At 30.9% G+C, this 22,327-nt stretch overlaps 1 protein-coding gene across 3 annotated transcripts in view; it reads left to right on the top strand.

Annotated features, from left to right (window-relative positions):
- LOC129917838 (sodium-dependent neutral amino acid transporter B(0)AT3) overlaps positions 1–21,457 on the top strand; it is a 44,279-nt gene extending 22,822 nt beyond the window's left edge. The window contains exons 2-10 of one of the 3 annotated variants that reach the window (XR_008772885.1): positions 2,078–2,310; positions 2,399–2,973; positions 6,255–6,402; positions 6,472–6,833; positions 6,899–7,061; positions 7,125–7,325; positions 7,809–7,877; positions 18,798–19,601; positions 20,661–20,797. Coding sequence is in view for 1 of the 3 variants with exons in the window: in XM_055998016.1 (XP_055853991.1) it covers positions 2,078–2,310; positions 2,399–2,973; positions 6,255–6,402; positions 6,472–6,833; positions 6,899–7,061; positions 7,125–7,325; positions 20,661–20,849 (1,871 nt within the window). In the remaining 2 variants the exon portion in view is untranslated. Of the gene's footprint in view, positions 1–2,077; positions 2,311–2,398; positions 2,974–6,254; positions 6,403–6,471; positions 6,834–6,898; positions 7,062–7,124; positions 7,326–7,808; positions 7,878–18,797; positions 19,606–20,660 lie in introns of all 3 variants that reach the window. The other 2 variants (XR_008772886.1, XM_055998016.1) reach the window with 2 other exon arrangements.
- Positions 21,458–22,327: the final 870 nt, after the last annotated feature.

The following is a 22,327-nucleotide window of genomic DNA, read 5'->3' as shown; positions in this document are numbered from 1 at the left end:
AAAAAAAAATGATATGCAAACAAATTTTGTGAGTTAATTCAATTCAATTTCATAGTTGGCCAAAGTCTGGGTTTGTCTCGCAAGGTGAGGACAAAATGAAATTCTTTCAAATATCTGACGAACTTTCGACTTGTAATTTTTAAAGAATGAGTTATGGCATTTTTAATTATCTGTACCATGAAAAAAAAATTTGTCCCGCAAAAAAGCGATTTGATCAATAAATAATGCAGATCGAGCTTAAGGAGAATGGGCATTTTGGACGTTGAGCGGCCATTAATGAAATTGGTATCAAATGAAAGAATAATACCATAGGAAAAACTTTTACTATGGACGTTTTGCTGTATTGCATTAAGAATGCAAGATAATGCAGTATTAGTATTGTTAATGCATTGTTCAATGTATGAAGGACAAAGTAATTTATATTTTTATTTGGAACATAAAATATGATGCTCTGTCATTTTTCCTGAGTCTGAACATATAAATCTTGCAAATCCGACCAATAGAACTTATAATATAAGATTTTTAAGACAACCACTTCAAGATTTTGTTCGAAAGTTTTCAAACAATTGAAACTAACAAAAAATTGAACAACGAAACTCTCATAATAGGCTTAAAATTGTTGTTTTAAAATGCTTATAGTTCAGGTTCTAGTGGTTGGATATTCAAGATAAAGGTCTTCAGAATCAGGGAAAAATGGCAGAGTATCATATTTTGCACTTAAAATACACGATTAAGTTATAACAATGAGACAATCTATATAAAGTGTTAAATGCAAAAATGCATTTTATCCGTATTTGAAGTACGTCACAAGGATAAAACTTCTGCACAATATATGTGCAATCCTGGCCGCGTAACGTCCACGTTCCATACAAACTTGCCCATTCTCCTTTAGCTGAGTTAAAACGAAGAAAGAAAATGTCAGTTTAAATTAAATGTGATCTGTATAAAGAAAAGTCGAAAAAACAAATAATACCAATTTTCACGTTTTGCCTTTTTTTGATAAAAAAAAAAACATTCAAAACATGAATGGACTAACATGTAAACGATTCCTTTCACAAAAGGAAAAAAAAAACATCCAACAATTTATTAGATTCCTTAACTTGAGTTTAAATTTAATTCAAACAACAATTTTGTTGCTTTAAAAGGCGAAGTACCAAGATGCAATAAAAGCTTCTCAAGGAAATCATGTCCAAATTAAATTGCTTTCATATAATAATTGCTCAAAGACAACACTCATACAAAAAAAAAGATGAACAAATATCTATATATTTTCTTTGAGCAGTTTACATTTGAAATACATTATATTTGATTTTAATTTGGTTACTGTGAGTTCAAGAATTTTACTCATTTTTAGGAAAATTAATATTCATACATTTATTTATAAAAATTGCAATGTCAAGGTGAATATAAAGTCGCTTACATGTATATAATAAAGAAAGAACAACTGGAAGTTATATTTGTCTTGTATCTAATCACTATTTCTATAGTCAATATATATGCTGCCTACATATTTTCTGCTAAACTGCAATTACTAATTTTTGGTAAGTTGCCAAAATTCAAGCATTTGTCTTCTGATTCACTGACAATAGCAAAACATGCATATAGAAATATATAAATGGGGTGGCCTGAAAATAATAGTTAAGTGATATGTAAATTTAAATTACTTTCAACAGAACTTAAAAAAAAAAAATTAGTCAAAGAATCTTCTTGCAAGGTCAAGTTTTGGTCCATTTAATACATTTTTTGGAAATAAAATAGCAACTTAGTTACCTGATTTTAACAGACTTTTGAGGATTTACTTCATAAGGGATGTTTTACACGGGTATATTTCATTGGGGGGTTATTTCTTTAAGTTCCTCGTCAGATTCTCCAACAGAAAATTTCTTTTACTTAAGAAAAACCTATAAATATGAGATTGTTAAAAAAAAACTGTGATTTAGAGCAGTTTTTGTAAAATTCAAAAAAACTAAAAATTTTCAAAACCTATACCCCGAAAATCTTAGATTTCTTTAATTTTTGTTCTTTATTTATTTTTAAATGCAATGTTAAAAATTTTCTTTTTTGTTTCTTATTTCAGGTGCTTTTCTAATTCCCTTCATGATAATGTTGATATTAGAGGGTGTGCCGCTGTTTCTGATTGAATTAGGAATTGGACAGAGAATGAGACTTGGTGCACTTGGTGTTTGGAATACTATCCATCCGTGGTTGGGTGGAATTGGAATATCTTCCTGTATTGTAACGTTGTTTGTCGCATTATATTACAATGTTATAATAACATGGGTTTTCTTTTATTTATTTAACAGCTTTCGTGTAAGTTCAAAATTAAACATTTTAAATACAAAAATTTTATCATATTGAATTCAATATATATCCCTTGTTATCTTTGAAAATATTATAGTATCCATTGCCTTGGGCATCATGTCCTGGAAATGCAACATACGAAGTAGAAGAATGTGCTCGTTCATCCGAAACAGCATACTTCTGGTATCGTACAACACTTGATGCAGCCCCGTCCATGGATGAACCCGGAGGTCTTAAATGGTGGATTGTCTTATGCCTGATGTTGTCATGGACAATTGTCTTTTTCATCGTAATGAAGGGTATTCAGAGTTCTGGAAAAGTTGTCTATTTCACATCATTATTTCCATATATTGTTTTGACAATTTTCTTCATTCGTGGAATAACTCTACGTGGTGCCAGTGCCGGACTGATGCATATGTATACGCCCAAAGTTGAGAAACTTGCTGATCCAACTGTTTGGTTAGATGCTGCCACACAAGTTTTTTATTCATTTGGGTTGGCATTTGGATCGTTGATTGCATTTGGAAGTTATAATACTCCCAAGAATAATTGTGTTCGAGATGTGATATTGGTGTCGGTTTGCAATGCTATAACTGCAATTTATGCTAGCGTTGTGATATTTGCCATTCTTGGTTTCAAAGCGACTGTTAATGTTGATCGATGTATTGAAGTGTAAGTAATATGATATAATTATATTCATTTAAGTTTATAGAAATGATGGGAAATGAACGCGATAGATTCCATAATAAAATTTGGACTTTTCGAAATATTAATAATTTTTAAGGCCTTTCAAAATTGTTAGCAATCCATATTTATAATACTTTACATCACTCTCTTAATTTTAAAAGTGAAATAAGTTAGGGCTACTGGGGCGTATGTGTTACATTTTTTTATTATTAAAACAAAAAAAATTATACGTAATACAAATGTTTTTGTCACTTCACTCCGTTTTTTCTAAAGTCATGAAAATACTTAATCGCCAACTGAAGAAATGTCTTGGGAACCGAAATCTTAACAATTGCCGTCAAAAACGTCTACTGGTAATTGGATGGCATTGGTATATAACCGAAAAATAAAATGAATTATTGCATCGTTTTGGTGGAAGTAAAGTTATCTAACTCGATATTTCTATAGTTTTGGGTAGAGTGTGGCATAAAAGTTGCAAGCATTCGGTACACATCAATTACTTATTGAGTGGATTAGCGATTTGATTTCTGTCAATTTCATTCAAGAATTGTTTAACACGGTTTTATATCCGATGTTCAGAAAATATAAGCTGGTGTCGGTGTGTTCCAACTTCCAAGTCTCTATTTTCTCTCAGTTTCTCTTTTTTTATTAACGACCTTTATCTGATACTGCTTACCTCTTTAATTGATTTTTTGATAAACTCGTCTTAGAATTTTTTTTTGTTTATCACGATTTTCTGGGAAATTTTTGTAAAAAAAAAAATATAATCATCTCTGATTTGAGATTCTTAAAACCAAAAACAGCTCGGTCGTTAATTATTAGAAAAGATCATTTAATCTTTCTTAGCCCTGATTATTCAATCGTCGTCAGTTAGACTATCAAAAGAATAAATGTCAATATAAAAAACTTTTATTCCTAGAAATAAGCCTTAACAGAGGTTTATTTGGATATTGAAAAATTGGCTCTTAATCAGAAGAAGTAAAAGCTACTCAATAAGGCATTCTTTTGAATAAAATGATGTCAAAGAAAAAAAAAACTGAAAGACGATTAAAATCTGTTTTGACAAAAAATCCAGGAAAAACTTTAAACAAACAGAAAAAAAGTTTAAATGGTAATTAATAATTAAAATTCTTGAATAAAGCTAACATTTTTAAAATCAGTAGAAATTTGGCAACACCTAAAAACAATTAAAGACGTTATAACTCGATAACGAAACGAACAAGAGAATATTACTTCATAATGTTTTTCGACTAAGAATTACCTCAGGAACCATATAGTTTTTGTCTGCAGCATTGACTATGTAGTCTGTTAGGACACTGTGTATATTTTTATTTGAATTCATTTACAAAGAAAAGGTTAGGTTAGGTTAAAAAAAAACACCACTCAACACACTTTTAAAAAATTAATACATTCAACCTTCACATACGACATATTTTCCTTTAAGGTTGGCCTTTTTTAAAGAACTCACAAAGTTTTCCACAAACAATAAACTTTTCTGTTTTTGTATTCTACAACTTACTTAATGGGGTGTTCTCAAAGTTGTTACATCTGTTTAAAGCTTGAAAATTAAATTGCTCTTTATTTATTATTTCTCTACATACTTGAAGTTCAAGAGTTAACTTTGTGTGTTATTTATTTCAAAAATTGAATAAAACTTTTAAAAGTCAGAATATTTCCATAGAAACAAAAAATAAATGAGCCTTTCTTTACCTACATATACATACCAAATAACAATTTATTTGTATGAACTTGAAGGTATCTTTGTTTGTGAATATATCTACAATGTATATACGAAAATAATTTAACCTATTAGGTATGGTGCCTTTGACATATTTCTTAGAATATAATCCTCAAACTTTTCTTTTTACCCATACCTACATACATTATACTTATGCAAAAGGTATATCTAATATATTGTATGTTTAAAGAGTTCACCAGGGATTTCTACAAATTTGATCCTTTAATCTTTTATGTTTTCGTTACAAAGTATTAATATGTATAAAAAAAAGTCCTTCTCATTGAAAACTCTGTCTGCAAAAAGATTCTCACAAACTTTGCTTGAAGAAGCAATAAAATATTATGTACTCCTAAAGCTCATATCAGACGATTGCAAATCAAACAAAAATATCATTGGTGTATGTACCCCAAATATTTGTGGCTCAGACGATTTGTGTATGCTATTTGCAAAACCAATTTTAGTGGTTCTAATTACACTGGTCTGCAAGGAAATCATCCTTTTAATAAAACTATACTTTCCTAAAGGATTTTTGTATTCTGATTCTGAATCCGAGGTCAGAATTGGCCTAGAACGTCACGTTTTTTAGATATTCCCATTAGAAAATCTAAAAAACCCAGTTTGTTGCTGTTTTTTCGAAGCATTATTTTGACATAAGGTAATCTTTTTCTACTAAATTTGTTGTTTATTTCTTTTAAATTCAGTTTCAATCTCCTCAATATAGGTATATTTTCTTCTCCGATACATCTAAATTTAAGTAAGTTTAGTAGGTTTGGCTTGTCTTACCATATAGAAACTGATCTTTAAAAATTCGTATTTCTTTCTCCCAAGAACAAAAGTATACTTTTCTAATGGATTTTAGTGTGCTGATTTTGAGTCCGAGTTCAAAAAATTTCTTTCAACTCTCATTTTTGAGATATAGTAGTTTTTTTTTTTGAGATTTTCTTTGGTGTCATATGATCATGTTATGAGCAATAAGATCTCCAAATTTGAGATGAATACGAATAATAGTTTAAATTTTGTACTAGGTCCACCGAATCTAAAAGGGTTATTTTCTAAAAAATACTCATATTTTTTCAAAAATCAATTTTATAAAAATGGTACGTCCTAGAATTTTTCTGAAACCATATTTAGATTCAGGAAAATCAAATCTTTCAGAATTTCAAAATTATTTGAAGAAAAAAAAAAATTAATATTTTAGACACTGTAAATAAGCAAAAAGGTTTTAGGCATAAGAGTGTAAGGCTGCCTAGTTTGAGTAAGTAAGTTAAAGTATATAGGCTTTTCATTCCTTAAAATTCACCTATCTCAGTAAGTTAAGCTCATATTTTTGTTTTCGTTAACCAATTTTGCGTCTAAAATGGGCCTATAACTAGCGTACGAGCAAGATGCTTTCAAAAATATGTCACTTGTCAAATTATTATCAATAGTTTAGAAGTTATGTGGGAACATACATTGGCACATTACTAAATTACTTTTTAAAACAAAAAAACAGCAATTCTAATATTGGTGTTTTCTTTTTAATTTTTAGGAACAAAGAAATTCTCTACAAACATTCATACTTGCCATTTAGAAACGTCTCCATGGAAGAGTACGAAGCAGCTATGCATAAAATCAATGGCAGTGATTCAAAGATTCTAGAATTAGAAGAATGCAGCTTATCAACTATGTTGGACAATGTAAGACCGTTTTTCATTAAAAAAAACCTATAAAGTATTTATTACTTTTCTGTAATTTTATAATTTCAGGCAGCTGAAGGTACTGGATTAGCATTTATTGTCTTCACACAGGCAATTGTTGAATTACCAGGTGCTCCATTCTGGGCGGTTCTATTCTTTACGATGTTACTCTCACTTGGTCTAGGCTCACAAATTGGTATTCTCGAAGGAATGCTTTGTACACTGTTTGATATTGATATAGTTAAAAGGGTCAAGAAACAGCATGTTACCGGTGTGGTTTGCCTATTCTGCTTCTTAGTAGGATTTGTTTTCTGTACAGGAGCTGGCGAATACTGGCTGAAAATGTTTGACTCATTTGCCGGAACAATTGGATTGGTCGTTGTGGCGTTAATGGAAATGATATCTGTTGTTTATATTTATGGACATGCAAGGTAAATTATTTGTAGGGAATTGTCTAAAGACCAAATAAATTGAAAAATTCTATTTGTTCAAAAAGGTTCACAGAAGACATTTATCAAATGACTGGATATCGACCTGGATTATACTGGCAAGTGACGTGGCGATACATAGGACCAGCTATTATGGGTTGCATTCTAGTGTCATCGGTGATTTTCATGGTCATTAAGAATCCCACATATGGAGCGTGGAATAAAGAATTGGTTAGTGATATATTTTTTTTTTTTAATAAATGAACTCTTAATGTAATTTTTAATAAAATTCAGGGAATGGTTGAACAGACAAGCTATCCAAATTGGGTAATGGGTATAGCGCTAGCCATGATCTTGGCTGGTATTCTGCCTATGCCAGTTGTATTTCTTATGAGAAGCTTCCAATGCCTTAAGGTTGACTTCGATATTCATCAAGGCTCAATTCGACGAAATGAGACCACAGCATCAACTAAGGAAATGATCGATGATGATGACGTAAGTCGAAATAATTTTACTTCAATTTTTCAATCTCTTTGGTTTTGTATTTTTATTTTTATATATAAATTTGATTTTTTTTATTTAAAAGAATATTGTTTTATTTATTTTTATAATAAAAAAAAAATCATTGCTGTTTGATGGTTTAAAATTGTGTATTCGAATTGTATTTATTTACTAAAAAACAAAATTTGTTTTTAACATAACATAAAACTATAAATAACATTTTTATTTTCTTGTGTAAAATAAAAAAAAATCTATTTTATTTATTATTCTATGTTTTATATTGTAAAGAAACACTTATTTATTTTTGTAGAAACAATTAATATTGTAGAGCACATTTGTGTTATTTTTCTTTAAATTTTTTTTTGCAATTTAATCCATATTTACAAAATTATATATAATTAACTTGTATATTTATCTAACAAACAACAATCGACAATGCTAACATCTTGTTTTAACAAAAATATAAAATTAAATAAGGCTATGAGCCCGGATTTACCACCACAAGATTCACTAGCAGCAACACGCTTTACAATTGGAGATTTCGATGTAAGTTAATTTTTCGCTTTTTTCGATGTTAACTGTTAGCACATTAATTTTATTATTAACTTTTAGTTTTTTTATTAAATACAAAAAAAAAACAAAATTTTAATACAAATTCTAAAAAACGAATCATATACTAAGGTTTGAAGTTTGCCAAATTTGGAAAAGTTTATTATCCTCAACAACGGCTTTTTACAAAGTATATTTTATAATAAATTTTTGTTTAAATCATTATTAACGGTATCTGCCATAGAGACATTTATAAACAAATCTTATAAAAAATTTGTTCTTTAAAAAAACGGCTCGAAGATTTTTAATTGTTTCAATTTAATTTAAAAACAACATTTTTTTCTTTTGAAGAACGAATTTGATGTTGTTTATCTTAAACATTTACTAAATTTTTAAATAAAATGTTTTAAAATGTATTTTGCTCTTAGGGTTACTTAGAGTAAGTTTTTGGCACTCAGTCGTGCATTTTATTATAATGATTTTAAGAAGAAAAACTCAATTTTAATGCTTAACATTAGCATTTTTTTTGGGTTTTGAATTGAAATTAACTAATCCTCAAATTAAACGGAACGTCTTCAAATATACTAATTTCAAATGCAAAGGATTCATTTTTCGTATAGATTTCTTAATCATAGTATCTCGAATTCGAATTATGTAAGGTATATGTATGTCTTCCCCCTCAGACCAGAAGCATGATTGTTTGCAAATTTCGAGTTGATTGGTTGGTTGTATTAACCTTTACCTACGTCCCTACTAACAATTTTGCTTCTATAATGCTTTACAGAAGCAAAAATTGCATCTGTAAAGCTTTATAGAACCAAAATTGTTTGTCGGGGTGATCTATGATTTGCCAAAATTTAGAATTCGCATACAACAAGGAATGTACCTAATTGTATAGCACCTTCAAACCTTTAGTCTATAGTAAAGATCTTTAAAAATAACACAATTATGTCTGACAATCTTTTTTATCTAAAAAAAAAGTAATGGTCATAAGTGATTAAAATGTTCCACATACGCCACAGTGACTCATTAATATTATTTGTTTTATCTGTCACATTACACGGTGTAACACTCAAAATATACGCGGGCGGAGACCTATCAGGTTTTGTAGAGCTAGTCGCACTGAATACGAAACGGTATTTGAAAATCCCCTAACACCCCCAAAATCTGGAGTTACGGGCAAAAAACGGTTTTTTGGACCTTCACCCATTGAAAAAATTCTAGCTTCGACATATTTTTACCCATTTTCGATTTTTTTACAGTTTCTGATAGAAGATAAATATACCTTTTTAACAATGTATAAAACATGTAACTCGGTTAAACCACTTAGAATTTATAAGATGTCAAAGTTCAAAAATTCAATTTTTTTTGTCATTTGCCGAACTTCGGCATCAATTTAAAGTATATGTTTTCAAAACAACATGCTATTTAAAAAATATATTCTAAAACTATATCTATTTCCCAATTGATCGAGGTATTTTTTATGAAAATCACTTCAAAATTGGCTTAGAAAAAAAAATTTTTCGATTTCAACCCAGATACAGAAATTCGAACTTTTAGGTATAGAACAAAAACCTTGTTTCGGCACGTAGTAGGATAAGTTGGGCGCCAGGATTTGGTGAAGGGTTTTTGTAGAGGAGCTCAATACAAACATTTTTTTCTTTGGGAGGGGGGTCTATCTCCCCCCGTTTAGGTGGGAGGGGCATTTTTCTAAAAAAAAATTATCAAAATAAAAAAAAAATATTAAAAAACAACGGCAACACTTACAGTAATAAATGATACCATTTCCAAAAGGCAAAATTGTGCATTTGATTCTAATTTTTAAATCAATATAATATTACCAATAGTTTTTGAAATAATCGATTTCAAAGTTAAAAATAGGGGAACAAAATTTTTTAAAACTCATTTTATACTATTTTTGTCCAGACTGTGAATTTTAGTAAATAAATTACTTAGACAGAAAACTGCCTTAATTAATTCCTTATCGAACAGTGAAAACTATATGTTTCTATGTCTTCTAGTTTTTGATAAAATTGAAAAATAAAAACAAATAAAAACAAAAAATATTTTGAAAAAAGAAAAATCTGATAAAATAATTTTTCAATTTTTCCAAAAACTAGAAGACATAGAAACATATAGTTTTCACGGTTCGATAAGGAATCAATTGGGGCAGTTTTCTGTGTGAGAAATTTTTTTTACTAAAATTCACAGTCTGGACAAAAGTAGTATAAAATGAGTTTTAAAAAATTTGTTTCCCCTATTTTTAACTTTGAAATCGATTATTTCAAAAACTATTAGTTATATTATATTGATTTAAAAATTAGAATCAAATACACAATTTTGCCTTTTGAAAATGGTATCATTTATTACTGTAAGTGTTGCCATTGTTTTTTAATAATTTTTTTTATTTTGATAATTTTTTTTTAGAAAAATGCCCCTCCCACCTAAACGGGGGGAGATAGACCCCCCTCCCAAAGAAAAAAATGTTTGTATTGAGCTCCTCTACAAAAACCTTTCACCAAATCCTGGCGCCCAACTTATCCTACTACGTGCCAAAACAACATTTTTGTTCTATACCTAAAAGTTCGAATTTCTGTATCTGGGTTGAAATCGAAAAAATTTTTTTTCTAAGCCAATTTTGAAGTGATTTTCATAAAAAATACCTCTATCAATTGGGAAATAGATATAGTTTTAGAATATATTTTTTAAATAGCATGTTGTTTTGAAAACATATACTTTAAATTGATGCCGAAGTTCGGCAAATGACAAAAAAAATTGAATTTTTGAACTTTGACATCTTAAAAATTCTAAGTGGTTTAACCGAGTTACATGTTTTATACATTGTTAAAAAGGTATATTTATCTTCTATCAGAAACTGTAAAAAAATCGAAAATGGGTAAAAAATTGTCGAAGCTAGAATTTTTTCAATGGGTGAAGGTCCAAAAAACCGTTTTTTGCCCGTAACTCCAGATTTTGGGGGTGTTAGGGGATTTTCAAATACCGTTTCGTATTCAGTGCGACTAGCTCTACAAAACCTGATAGGTCTCCGCCCGCGTATATTTTAAAACCTCATTTTTGTAACACCGTGTTATATATTGTTGTATTTGATTTCATTTGATTCTTTATTAAAAAAAAAACTCAATGTTTGTTAAAGATAGGGTTTGTGTCTAATAGTCTAAGAGCCGGGAGCAGATTTTTTGCGTGAGAGGTAACCGATTCATATTAATATTAGAATAAGTCCCAGTCATGGTGATGACGAAAACGAACGTCTGCCAGCATGTGTCTGCGCCTTTGCTGAGAAAAAGTGCATCAAAAGTACATTTTTTCTGAAAATTGATTTAGTGAGGGTAACCACCTGGAAACAATTGGAACCTGACGCCCTCGTCGCCCTGATTACAAAAACACCCATGACAGACGTTTTAACCGCGCCCAAATACCCGACAGACGAGTCCGAAAACGCGTTTTTTTTACACGTTTTTAGGGATTGGGGTAACCACCTAAAAACATTTGGAACCTGACGCCCTCGTCGCGCTGATTACAAAAATACCCATGACAGACATTTTAACCGCGCCCAAACACCCGACAGACGAGCCTAAAAACGCGCATTTTTACGCGTTTTTAGGGATTAGGGTAACCACCTAAAAACAATTGGATCCTGTAGCCCTTAACTCCCTGAATGCAAAAATACCCACGACAGACATTTTATCCGCGCCCAAACACCCGACAGACGAACTTGAAAACGCGATCTTTTACGCGAACGCAAGGGCTTGGGGCAACCACTTGAAATTAGTCTCATTCTGTTGGTCTTGACTCTCTGGTTTCAAAAATACCCATGACAGACGTTTTAGCTGCGCCCAAACCCCCAACAGACGAGTCCTAAATCGCGATCTTTTCGCGAAATAAGAAACCAAGGACTTGAGGTCACCACTTGAAATTAGTCTCATCCTGTAGCCCTTGATTCCCTGATTGCAAACATACCCATGACAGACGTTTAACCTCCACCCAAACCCCCAACAGACGAGTCATAAATCGCGATCTTTTTCGCGAAATAAAAAAGCAAGGACTTGGGGTAACCACTTGAAATTAGTCTCATCCTGTAGCCCTTGACTCCCTGATTGCAAAAATACCCATGACAGACGTTTTATCCGCGCCCAAACACCCGACAGACGAACCCAAAAACGCGATTAAACTTAATTGAAGATTTTTGTGAACAAAAATCTTATTTTCAAAAATTTTGCTTAAGTTTCATACATTTACTAATGCCAAAAGATTGGCTAGGCAATTAAAGGAAAACAACTATATGAGTGAAGGACAATCTTCCATGGCTTAGGCGATAAATGCAATATGTAGAAATGAGATTCTGGCTTTTTAAAAACGTGTATGCAAATATTGTAGGTGCTGACCATTGTGTTCAAAATATTTTGTGTTTGAAGTCAATTTGTGAGAAAATTACATTTATCGCCTAAACGATGGAAGATTGTCCATGACTCTCAAATAGTTGTTTTCCTTTAATTGCCTAGCCAATCTTTTGGCATTAGTAAATGTATGAAACTTAAGCAAAATTTTTGAAAAAAATTTTTTGTTATTGCTTATAAATATTGAGAGACGGAGTTCAAAGATGCAAAGAACTCCCCCAAATAAATTAACTTCAGGGGTTACATCATCGACAACCTCAAACAATACTACAGATGTTAAAAACATCAGCGAAAAAGGAACCAAGATCAATGAAGAGATCGACATCACAGATCAACAGAGTTCCATCGAAGAAAAAGAGAAAGACCAATCAAAAAACTACTTTGATGAATGGCAAATTGAAATAGCGGCAAGAAAACAACTTGAAGTTCTAGTCCAAAGTCTTCAGCTACAAGTGAAAAAACTCGAAGAGAAAGTTTCTTTGCTTAGCAAGAAAGATGCAGAGTCCACGCTTCAGTTAAGTCCAAGATATATGGAACCTGAATATCAAACTGATGAAGAAGAACTCTTGTTCGAAACTGAGAAAAAGAAAAATAAGCGTATCACAAAGAAACGTAAAGCAACAGGTAGTCCCGAGATTTGTTTAAGAAATCAGAAAAGCTCTGAAGCTGTAAATAATAAAGAGTTGATTACAGAAACTAAAAAAGTGAATAATGCAGTAGCTGATGCTAAATCAAAATCTCACGCTAAAGGCAGCAAAAAAATTACACCACCACCAATTATGATCTCAGGATTTCCAATTTTTGGAGATCTCAAGAAAATAATAGAAAAATGTACTAAAAAAGCTTGCAAATACACATCGTACAACAAAGACAACTGGAAAGTCATAGTCGAAGAAGCCGATGAGTATAGATCTGTCACTGAAGAACTGAGCAAACACAAAATTCAATGGCACTCATACGAGAACAAAGCTACAAGGCCAATAAAAGTAATAGCCAGAGGTCTTCATTCCTCGTGCTCTCCCGAGGAAGTAGTGGAAGATCTTGTACAAAAAGGCTTCCAAGCCCTAGATGCAGTCAATCTATTTAAGAATGAGACAATAAAAAACTCCTCTGAAGAATCGACGACAAGTAAGAGGTTACTACCTTTATTCATGCTAACTTTTGATAGTAAACAAAGTGTCGAGGAGATTTATAAAGTAAGATCAATCTTGGGCATAGCTGTTAAAATTGAACCACTCCGAAAATCTAAAGTTGTTCCGCAGTGCAAACGTTGCCAAGCTTTTGGTCATACCCAAAAATACTGCAACCGCGAGTTTGCTTGTGTAAAGTGCGAAGGAAAACATGCAACTAAAAATTGTCCGATGAGCAAAGATCAGAAAGCAAAATGTGTGAACTGCCAGGGTAATCACCCGGCGAGCTATAGAGGCTGCCCAGTTGCCAAAAAATTCCAAGAGTTCAGAAGCAAAAATACATCTGCTAGAGACAAAACCAGAAACACAGTAAATACCGTTTTAACTGCTGAAAACAATACTAAGAATGAACCGCCTAAAAAAGCTGTTCAAAGTAAAAGCGATGAAAATAAAGCCTATTCTCAGATTCTAAAAAATGTGCGGAAGAATGAAGAGACTTCCATAAAAGAAATGCTACACCTCATTCTTCAAAGAATTGATAAACAGGATTTGAATATCAAACAGTTAAGCGAAAAAGTCGCTATTAACAAACAATGATGGACAGAACACTTAAAATCGCTACATGGAATGCAAACGGTCTTTTACAACACTTATCCGAATTAAAAATCTTTTTAGATCTAGAACATATAGATATTTGCCTGGTGTCCGAAACTCACTTCTCCAATGGGCAAAGTCTAGATAATGTAATAGAAAACTATTCATGTTACCACGCTCCACATCCAGCTGACAAGGCAAGAGGTGGATCGGCGATTCTTATAAAAGAAAGCTTAAAACATTATGAAGAAACCAAGCTTACTAATGAGAATATGCAAGTAACAACTATTAGTATTGGTATGAAAAAGAAAGAGTTTAAGATAGCAGCTATATACTGCCCACCAAGGCGCTCCCCGACAGAAGATGACTATACAGATCTATTAAATCTTCTTGGGCATAACTTTCTTGTTGGTGGAGACTTCAATGCGAAACACACCCATTGGGGTTCAAGACTTATATCAACAAAAGGCAAAAGACTTTTCCAAGCAGGCCGTAAATACAATTGCGAATTCTATTCCTCCAGGTCGCCTACTTACTGGCCTTCCGATACTAACAAAATACCAGACCTTATTGACTTTTTCGTAGCTAAAGGAATCAAACGAAATCACATTAGTGTCGAAGGTAATTATGACTTGTCATCAGATCATACTCCAGTGATTCTAACACTAAGTGAATCGGAAGTAATAGAAAAAAGTAATCCAAAGCTTGTAAATAAGAAAACAAACTGGAGTGACTTTAGAGAAAGGCTTTTAAGTTTTATAAATTTAAGATCTCCCATGAATACAATCGAGCAAATTGACCATGAAGTGGAACAATTTATTGCTGATGTGCAACAGGCCGCTGAAGAAAGTACTCCAACATTTTCTAATAGAAGACAAAATGAAATAAAATATCCTTTAGAGATAAGAGAGTTGATAATAGAGAAAAGAAGAGCTCGAAGAAAATGGCAAAATACTAGATTTCCAGATGATAAAACAACGTTTAACCGTATAAGCAACAATCTTAAAAAACAAATTTATAAATTCAAAAATGATTCACTCAGTACATTCCTAAAGAATTTAACGACTGATGCTTCAACCGATTTTTCGCTATGGAAAGCAGCCAAGCGCCTGAAAAGACCGCAGTTACTAAACTCTCCCTTGAAATCTCAAGATGGGAAATGGATCGGTAACCCAAAAGAAAAAGCTAACCTTTTCGCGGAGCATCTTGCGAATGTTTTTAAGCCATACCCAACAAACGCGGCTGAAAATAGCTTACAGTTAGTTGATAAGATAGATGAAAGTGAAATACCAATTGTAAGATTAAAAGAAATAAAAAGTATGTGTTTACATCAACTATCAAATAAAAAATCACCAGGTTACGATCTAATTACTGCTCAGGTTATGAAAGAAATGCCTTTGAAAGCCTTCATAAAACTCCAATATATAATAAATGCATGCCTTAAGCAACGGTATGTCCCACACCATTGGAAAATTGCTGAAGTTATTGTCATACCCAAGCAAGGTAAGCCACCTACAGAAGTGACGTCTTACAGACCAATATCGCTTATACCAATTATGGCAAAAGTTTTTGAAAAACTGCTTCTGAAGAGACTTAGCAAAATTATAGAAGAAAGAAGGTTAATCCCAAATCATCAGTTTGGCTTTAGAAATAAACATTCCACGATAGACCAAGTTCATAGAATAACGGATGTAATAGAAAAAGCATTAGAAGAAAAACAAGTATGTTCAGCTATTTTCTTAGATGTTGCTCAAGCCTTTGACAAGGTTTGGCATGAGGGACTTGAGTACAAACTGCAAAGGGATCTTCCCAGACAGTACTATGAAATATTAAAATCGTACATCTCAGACCGATTGTTTAGAGTAAGGTACGATCAAGAATATTCGGAATTGAAGAAAATAGAAGCCGGTGTACCACAAGGAAGTGTCCTAGGTCCTACCCTGTATTTACTATACACAAGGGATATCCCAGTTGGGAATCACACCATAATGGCTACTTTTGCAGATGATACCGCAATTTTGGTACCCGACAAATGTGTCTCTAGGGGAGCAGTAAAGCTGCAATATGCCGTCGACACAGTCAGAGATTGGACCGAAAAATGGCGTATCAAACTCAATGAAACAAAATCTTCACATATAAACTTTACAAATAAAAAGATAAACAATATTCCAATATTCATTAATAATCAAGCTGTACCTTACGCCAATACGGCCAAATACCTTGGAATGACTTTGGATGCAAAGCTAAAGTGGAAAGAGCACATCAAAAAGAAAAGAGAAGAACTAAACTTGAAATATAGAAAAATGTACTGGTTACTTGGTAACAACTCTGATTTATCAACCCAAAACAAAATAATGCTGTATAATCAAGTACTAAAGCCTGTTTGGACCTATGGTATCCAATTATGGGGCTGTACAAAGAAAACAAATACCGAAATCATCCAAAAATTCCAAAACAAAGTCCTTCGTGGAATAGTTAATGCACCTTGGTACATAAGAAATAGCGATCTACATCGTGACCTACAAATAGAAACGGTTACAGAAGTTGTTAAAAAATACGCTGTATCGCATAATCAGAGACTGCAAAGTCATACCAATTCTGAAATGGTGTCCGTCTTGAATACAAGAAACCATGTTCGGAGATTAAGAAGAACCAAGCCTCATGAGCTTATGGTCTAAAAAAACATGGGAAAGTATTAAAAGTTTAAACTTCCCCCAAAGTGATTTTACAAAGTTAAGAAAGAAAAATCTGATGTCGATCTCTCAAGATTGGTCCTGATAAAGAGGTGGTTTTAGTGGTTAAGAGTCCCACACTACTTGGTGTCGAATACTGCCAAGTGTCTTTTGAAGATTTCCTCCCGTCAAAAAAAAAAAAAAAAAAAAAAAAATCTTCAATTAAGTTTAATCGCGTTTTTGGGTTCGTCGGTCGGGTGTTTGGGCGGATAAAACGTCTGTCATGGGTATTTTTGCAATCAGGGAGTCAAGGGCTACAGGATGAGACTAATTTCAAGTGGTTACCCCAAGTCCTTGCTTTTTTATTTCGCGAAAAAGATCGCGATTTATGACTCGTCTGTTGGGGGTTTGGGTGGAGGTAAAACGTCTGTCATGGGTATTTTTGCAATCAGGGAGTCAAGGGCTACAGGATGAGACTAATTTCAAGTGGTGACCTTAAGTCCTTGGTTTCTTATTTCGCGAAAAGATCGCGATTTAGGACTCGTCTGTTGGGGGTTTTGGGCGCAGCTAAAACGTCTGTCATGGGTATTTTTGAAGCCAGAGAGTCAAGACCAACAGAATGAGACAAATTTCAAATGGTTGCCCCAAGCCCTTGCGTTCGCGTAAAAGATCGCGTTTTCAAGTTCGTCTGTCGGGTGTTTGGGCGCGGATAAAATGTCTGTCGTGGGTATTTTTGCATTCAGGGAGTAAAGGGCTACAGGATCCAATTGTTTTTAGGTGGTTACCCTAATCCCTAAAAACGCGTAAAAATGCGCGTTTTTAGGCTCGTCTGTCGGGTGTTTGGGCGCGGTTAAAATGTCTGTCATGGGTATTTTTGTAATCAGCGCGACGAGGGCGTCAGGTTCCAATTGTTTTTAGGTGGTTACCCCAATCCCTAAAAACGTGTAAAAAAACGCGTTTTCGGACTCGTCTGTCGGGTATTTGGGCGCGGTTAAAACGTCTGTCATGGGTGTTTTTGTAATCAGGGCGACGAGGGCGTCAGGTTCCAATTGTTTCCAGGTGGTTACCCTCACTAAATCAATTTTCAGAAAAAATGTACTTTTGATGCACTTTTTCTCAGCAAAGGCGCAGGCACATGCTGGCAGACGTTCGTTTTCGTCATCACCATGACTGGGACTTATTCTAATATTAATATGAATCGGTTACCTCTCACGCAAAAAATATGCTCCCAGCTCTCGGTCTATAATAATAATGAATTCATAAATAAGTGTCATGGTGGTGTACATATGAGCAATATTTTTTTTTATAAAAACAGTTGCTTAGACTTTTTTTTATTTTTTGAAATTAATTTACCAAATTTAAAACAAAGGTGGAATACGATGAGTGTTTTTTGTATGAAACAATTGTAAAAAAGTTTACATATACAGGGTGTCCGGTAGAAAATGGATAAGCCTGAAATGGCTGATAGGTGCACTTTTGACTGTTCTGAAACCGAATAGAAAAAGTTTCTATCGCAACCAGTTTAGAAAATATTAGATTTTTTTCGTTCAGTGTACTTTAAATTTCATCATCTTACCTTTTCAAATTTTTACAAACAGAGGGCGACACATGAATTAATTTTAAAAATAACTAAACAAATGTTTTTCACACGTTTCGCATGAAATTCAATTGAAAACGTTTATGTAATGACTTAAAATTTTAGAGCCTTAATTGCAGCCAGGATCAAAATGTCATATCAAGGATGATAAATTGGCTTTAAATTTACATTCATAGCTGGTAAAAATACAAACTCTAAAAATAATACTGGAACTCGACACAGCTGTTTAAATAGTTCAATTTTAACAGCTAACAAATCGGGAAACTATGAGTTCATTGCCTTGAAAACTTAGGGCATTTTGCAGGGTTTTTATTTTATAAGATCAAATGAAAATTTTAGTAGGTACAACGTTTATTATTTATTTCAACATGAATTATTTTTCTTGTGCTACGTTTAACGTCATTTTCGAAAATAATATTTTTAGATAATTATATAAAATAAATTTTCTTCCATGGCCCTTGGCCTTTGGTTTTGTTCTTTTTTCCCTTTTTATCTCAACATTTCTGCAGAATTAATATAAACTCAAAAAACCTGGACAAAATATTGAACTAAGTAATCAAAGAAAATCAACGAAAAACAAAAAAATTAATAAAAACTCAAAATGAGTTTAAACAAAGTCAATATATAAAAATAACAATTTAATTTTGCGTTCTTTTTTTTTAAGTAAGAAAATTAAAACAAAAACAAAAATAAACTAAAGTGCAAGTTGAAGAATATCAACGATCAGATAATTCACCTAAGCACAAACATCATAAATATTTATGAACGAAAAACAAAAAATTATCCAAAAATTAAAATTGCAATCAACATCTTATTCATTGTAATTAGAGAAAGAAAAAAAAATACATATAAATCAAAAAAATTAAAATCATGAATGAGATTGCAAACACCAAAGCGAGCCTTCCTCAAAGAAAAAACATTATAAAAAAATAAAATTAAAATAAAAAACAAGAAAATAGAACTCATCCATATTTTAGATAAAATTAAATCGAAAACAAAATGCTTCAGTAAATATAAGAAATTATATAAAAAATTATGTATAACAAAGGCTCTTCAATTAAAAAAAAAAATTAAAAACCAAAAAAGTTACTTATACAGGTTGACATATAAAAGTAAAAACATAAAAATAACAACAACAACTTAAACCAAATATGTTGAAACTACATAATAATTGCTTAAAAAAGAACGTTTATGTCAGTGTCTTACGCATTTAACGATCATTATATGTATATCTAAATGGAAAAAATACTCTCCGATTTTGTAATGGGATCTAACTAATCATACAACAACATAATATTAACACACATTTAATAGTAGGTAAATATATTAATACTTACCTGTAAATTATTTAGATTTGCACCTTTTTTGTTGGTTTGGCTTATGTTTTAATAATATTCTGTTTATTTAAGACTTAAAATTGTATCTAAACATAAACCTACACGATTATTTGATTGTTAAAAATTCAATAGCATGTATGTAGCTTTGCGTTTGTTAAAATTATTCTAACGCATGTAATTATTGCCAATTAATGTTTTCTTAACCAAATACAAATACTCTTAAAAAATGAAGAAATGACAGTTAAAAAATCATTATTAATTGTTTTAAAAATCTTCATTGTCATCAGCAATTATGCATGAGATAATGGCATTTATATAACTAAAATGAATTTTAAAAAAATGGTCCTAGGTGGCTTCCCTGAGGAATCCTTGAGTTGCCAATGACAGGATCTGAAAGAAAGTTTCAAAATTTTACAGTTTTTAATTTCTCGAAAAAATTGTCTGCTATTTTTGCAAAAATTTGCTGTACTGGAATATCTTCAGTGGTAAAATTTATCAAATATCTTAGAGTTGAAAAGTTTCGAAAATGACTTTGGATAATTGGCCTATTTTTAAAAGGCCCGTTTTCAAATAATTTATTTTTTTCTCTTGCAATATATACATTTGTAGGTACATTAAGTTATGTAAATTTTATTTTTTTGGAATAAGTCATTCCATGTTATATTGATGAAAGTTTTAATATTTAGTTTTTTTAAGGACCTATGCAACTTAACCTAAGCTTTTCTTGTAATTAGTATAAATTTAAGCTAACGCATTATGTATTTTTATTGAATTTATCGCTTTCCAGTTAATAGTTTTTATTGCTTCTAATTCAATATTAACACATATTGTTGGTTTTCTATTTTATATCACTTTAAAAAAATTTAATTTTATCTTTATTTAAATTCATAGAATGTTGTAAATAGTGTAATTTAATCGTGGTTTTTAGTCAGTAGAAATATTTTATTTACTGCTATAAATTAGATACAAAAAATCACAAATCATACCTACAAAATAAATTAATTTCTCAATTTTATAATATTAAAAAATCTATAGGACGATGAAGATTACAGCGGACCAGCAATGGGTGGCCGCGTTAGTACCCGCAGTGATGATACAGACGATGACGAAGATCAGCCAGTTACTATGCGAAATATATCGTTATTGAAGTCACCCGCAACAGGGAATAATTTAGCAGTGCCAACAAGTAAGAAGCCATTTAAAATGGAAATTGTTGATTATTAAATAGATATATATATTACGTATATAACATTACATTACATAGATTAGAAAGAAAAGTGTAAAAATAAAAATTGAATTTATTAAAATTCTTAAAAATTACAAAAAAGAAACAAAATCGAAAAAAAATAATAAACAAATTTCAAAATCAGCCATGCTGAACCAAAACAGCTTTTATTTGTTTAATTTTTATTTCTTTACTACAATTTTTAAATTATTTTATTTTTTTTTTAAACCTTGTTACAAAGTTACTTTGTATCATAGTTAAACAATTTATAAATATTTTAAATATATAAACCGTATTTATAAAATTAACAAAAATAAAAAATCATTCAAACTTAAATATATGTTCCTCTTTTGTTATAGAAATATGTACCTAAAGGAACCATTTCCAATAGAATAGTTAAAATAATAATTTAGCGTTTGTTTTAAAAAAAAAGTATAAATATGGGCGGTCATTTTTAAATTTTAGTTTTAAAATCAAAAATACTTGTTCAAAAAGCTTAGAAAGCTTCACATTATACACTAAGAAAAAGTTGAAAAATAAAAACATGTAGAAAGTTGGTGCGATACAAAAATAATAAACAAAGTTACATTACAAAAACAAAAAAAAACAGTTTGGCATAGTAAATTTCTTATATTTTGAAATATTGATATTAATTAAAAAAAAAAAAAAAAGAAAACATAAATGGAAGGACAAGTGCGGGTACTTACGTGTACAGGTACATGAATTCATTTATTTTGAACACAAAACAAAAAAAATTAAAAACATGTTATCCACAGATTTTAAAATATGTGAAATCAAAATGCTGTGAATAGTTAATAGAATTGTATATGTAAAATGTAATATATATATATTATTATGTAATTTATGTTTTCATCTTATTATTTTCTCAGCACCATTAAAAAAAAAAAATTAAAAAAAAAAAACAGAAATAAATATTTAAGAATATGTGCGTATATTATAACACTAAAAAGTTATATGTTTGTGCAAATGTTGTTAAATAAAGAAAAAAAAAATTAATTAAATCAGGAAACGTATATAGTTAAGTAGATATTAAGCAGACCGAGTTGAAATAAAAAAAAATTATTAATTAAGAAAAAAATTATAAAGTATTATAGCAGATAAGTATAAATTAATTAATTTAAAAAAAAAATACAACATAGCATTTGTTTGATATATCGTTACTACCAACAATTGAAGTAACTTCAATTTTTAAAAACCAACGCTTTTATTAAAGAAAAATATTTTTATTTGCAATAACCTTCAATTATATTTATAAAAATTACAATTAAAATTAAAAATAAAAGAAAACGGTACAAGACAATAACTCTGAAAATGGTAACATTTGTTAAGACAAAATTAAACCAAAGAAAAACAAAAATAAATACATGATAATGGGAAAATTATTTCAACTGCATAAAACACAAAAACTATGCCTGATTACTTTTTTTTACCTCTAATTTATGTTTTATAAATTAAT

The sequence above is a fragment of the Episyrphus balteatus genome, chromosome 4 (assembly GCF_945859705.1).
Source record: "Episyrphus balteatus chromosome 4, idEpiBalt1.1, whole genome shotgun sequence".
NCBI lineage: Eukaryota > Metazoa > Arthropoda > Insecta > Diptera > Syrphidae > Episyrphus > Episyrphus balteatus.
This window is presented reverse-complemented; position numbering and strand designations above follow the sequence as displayed.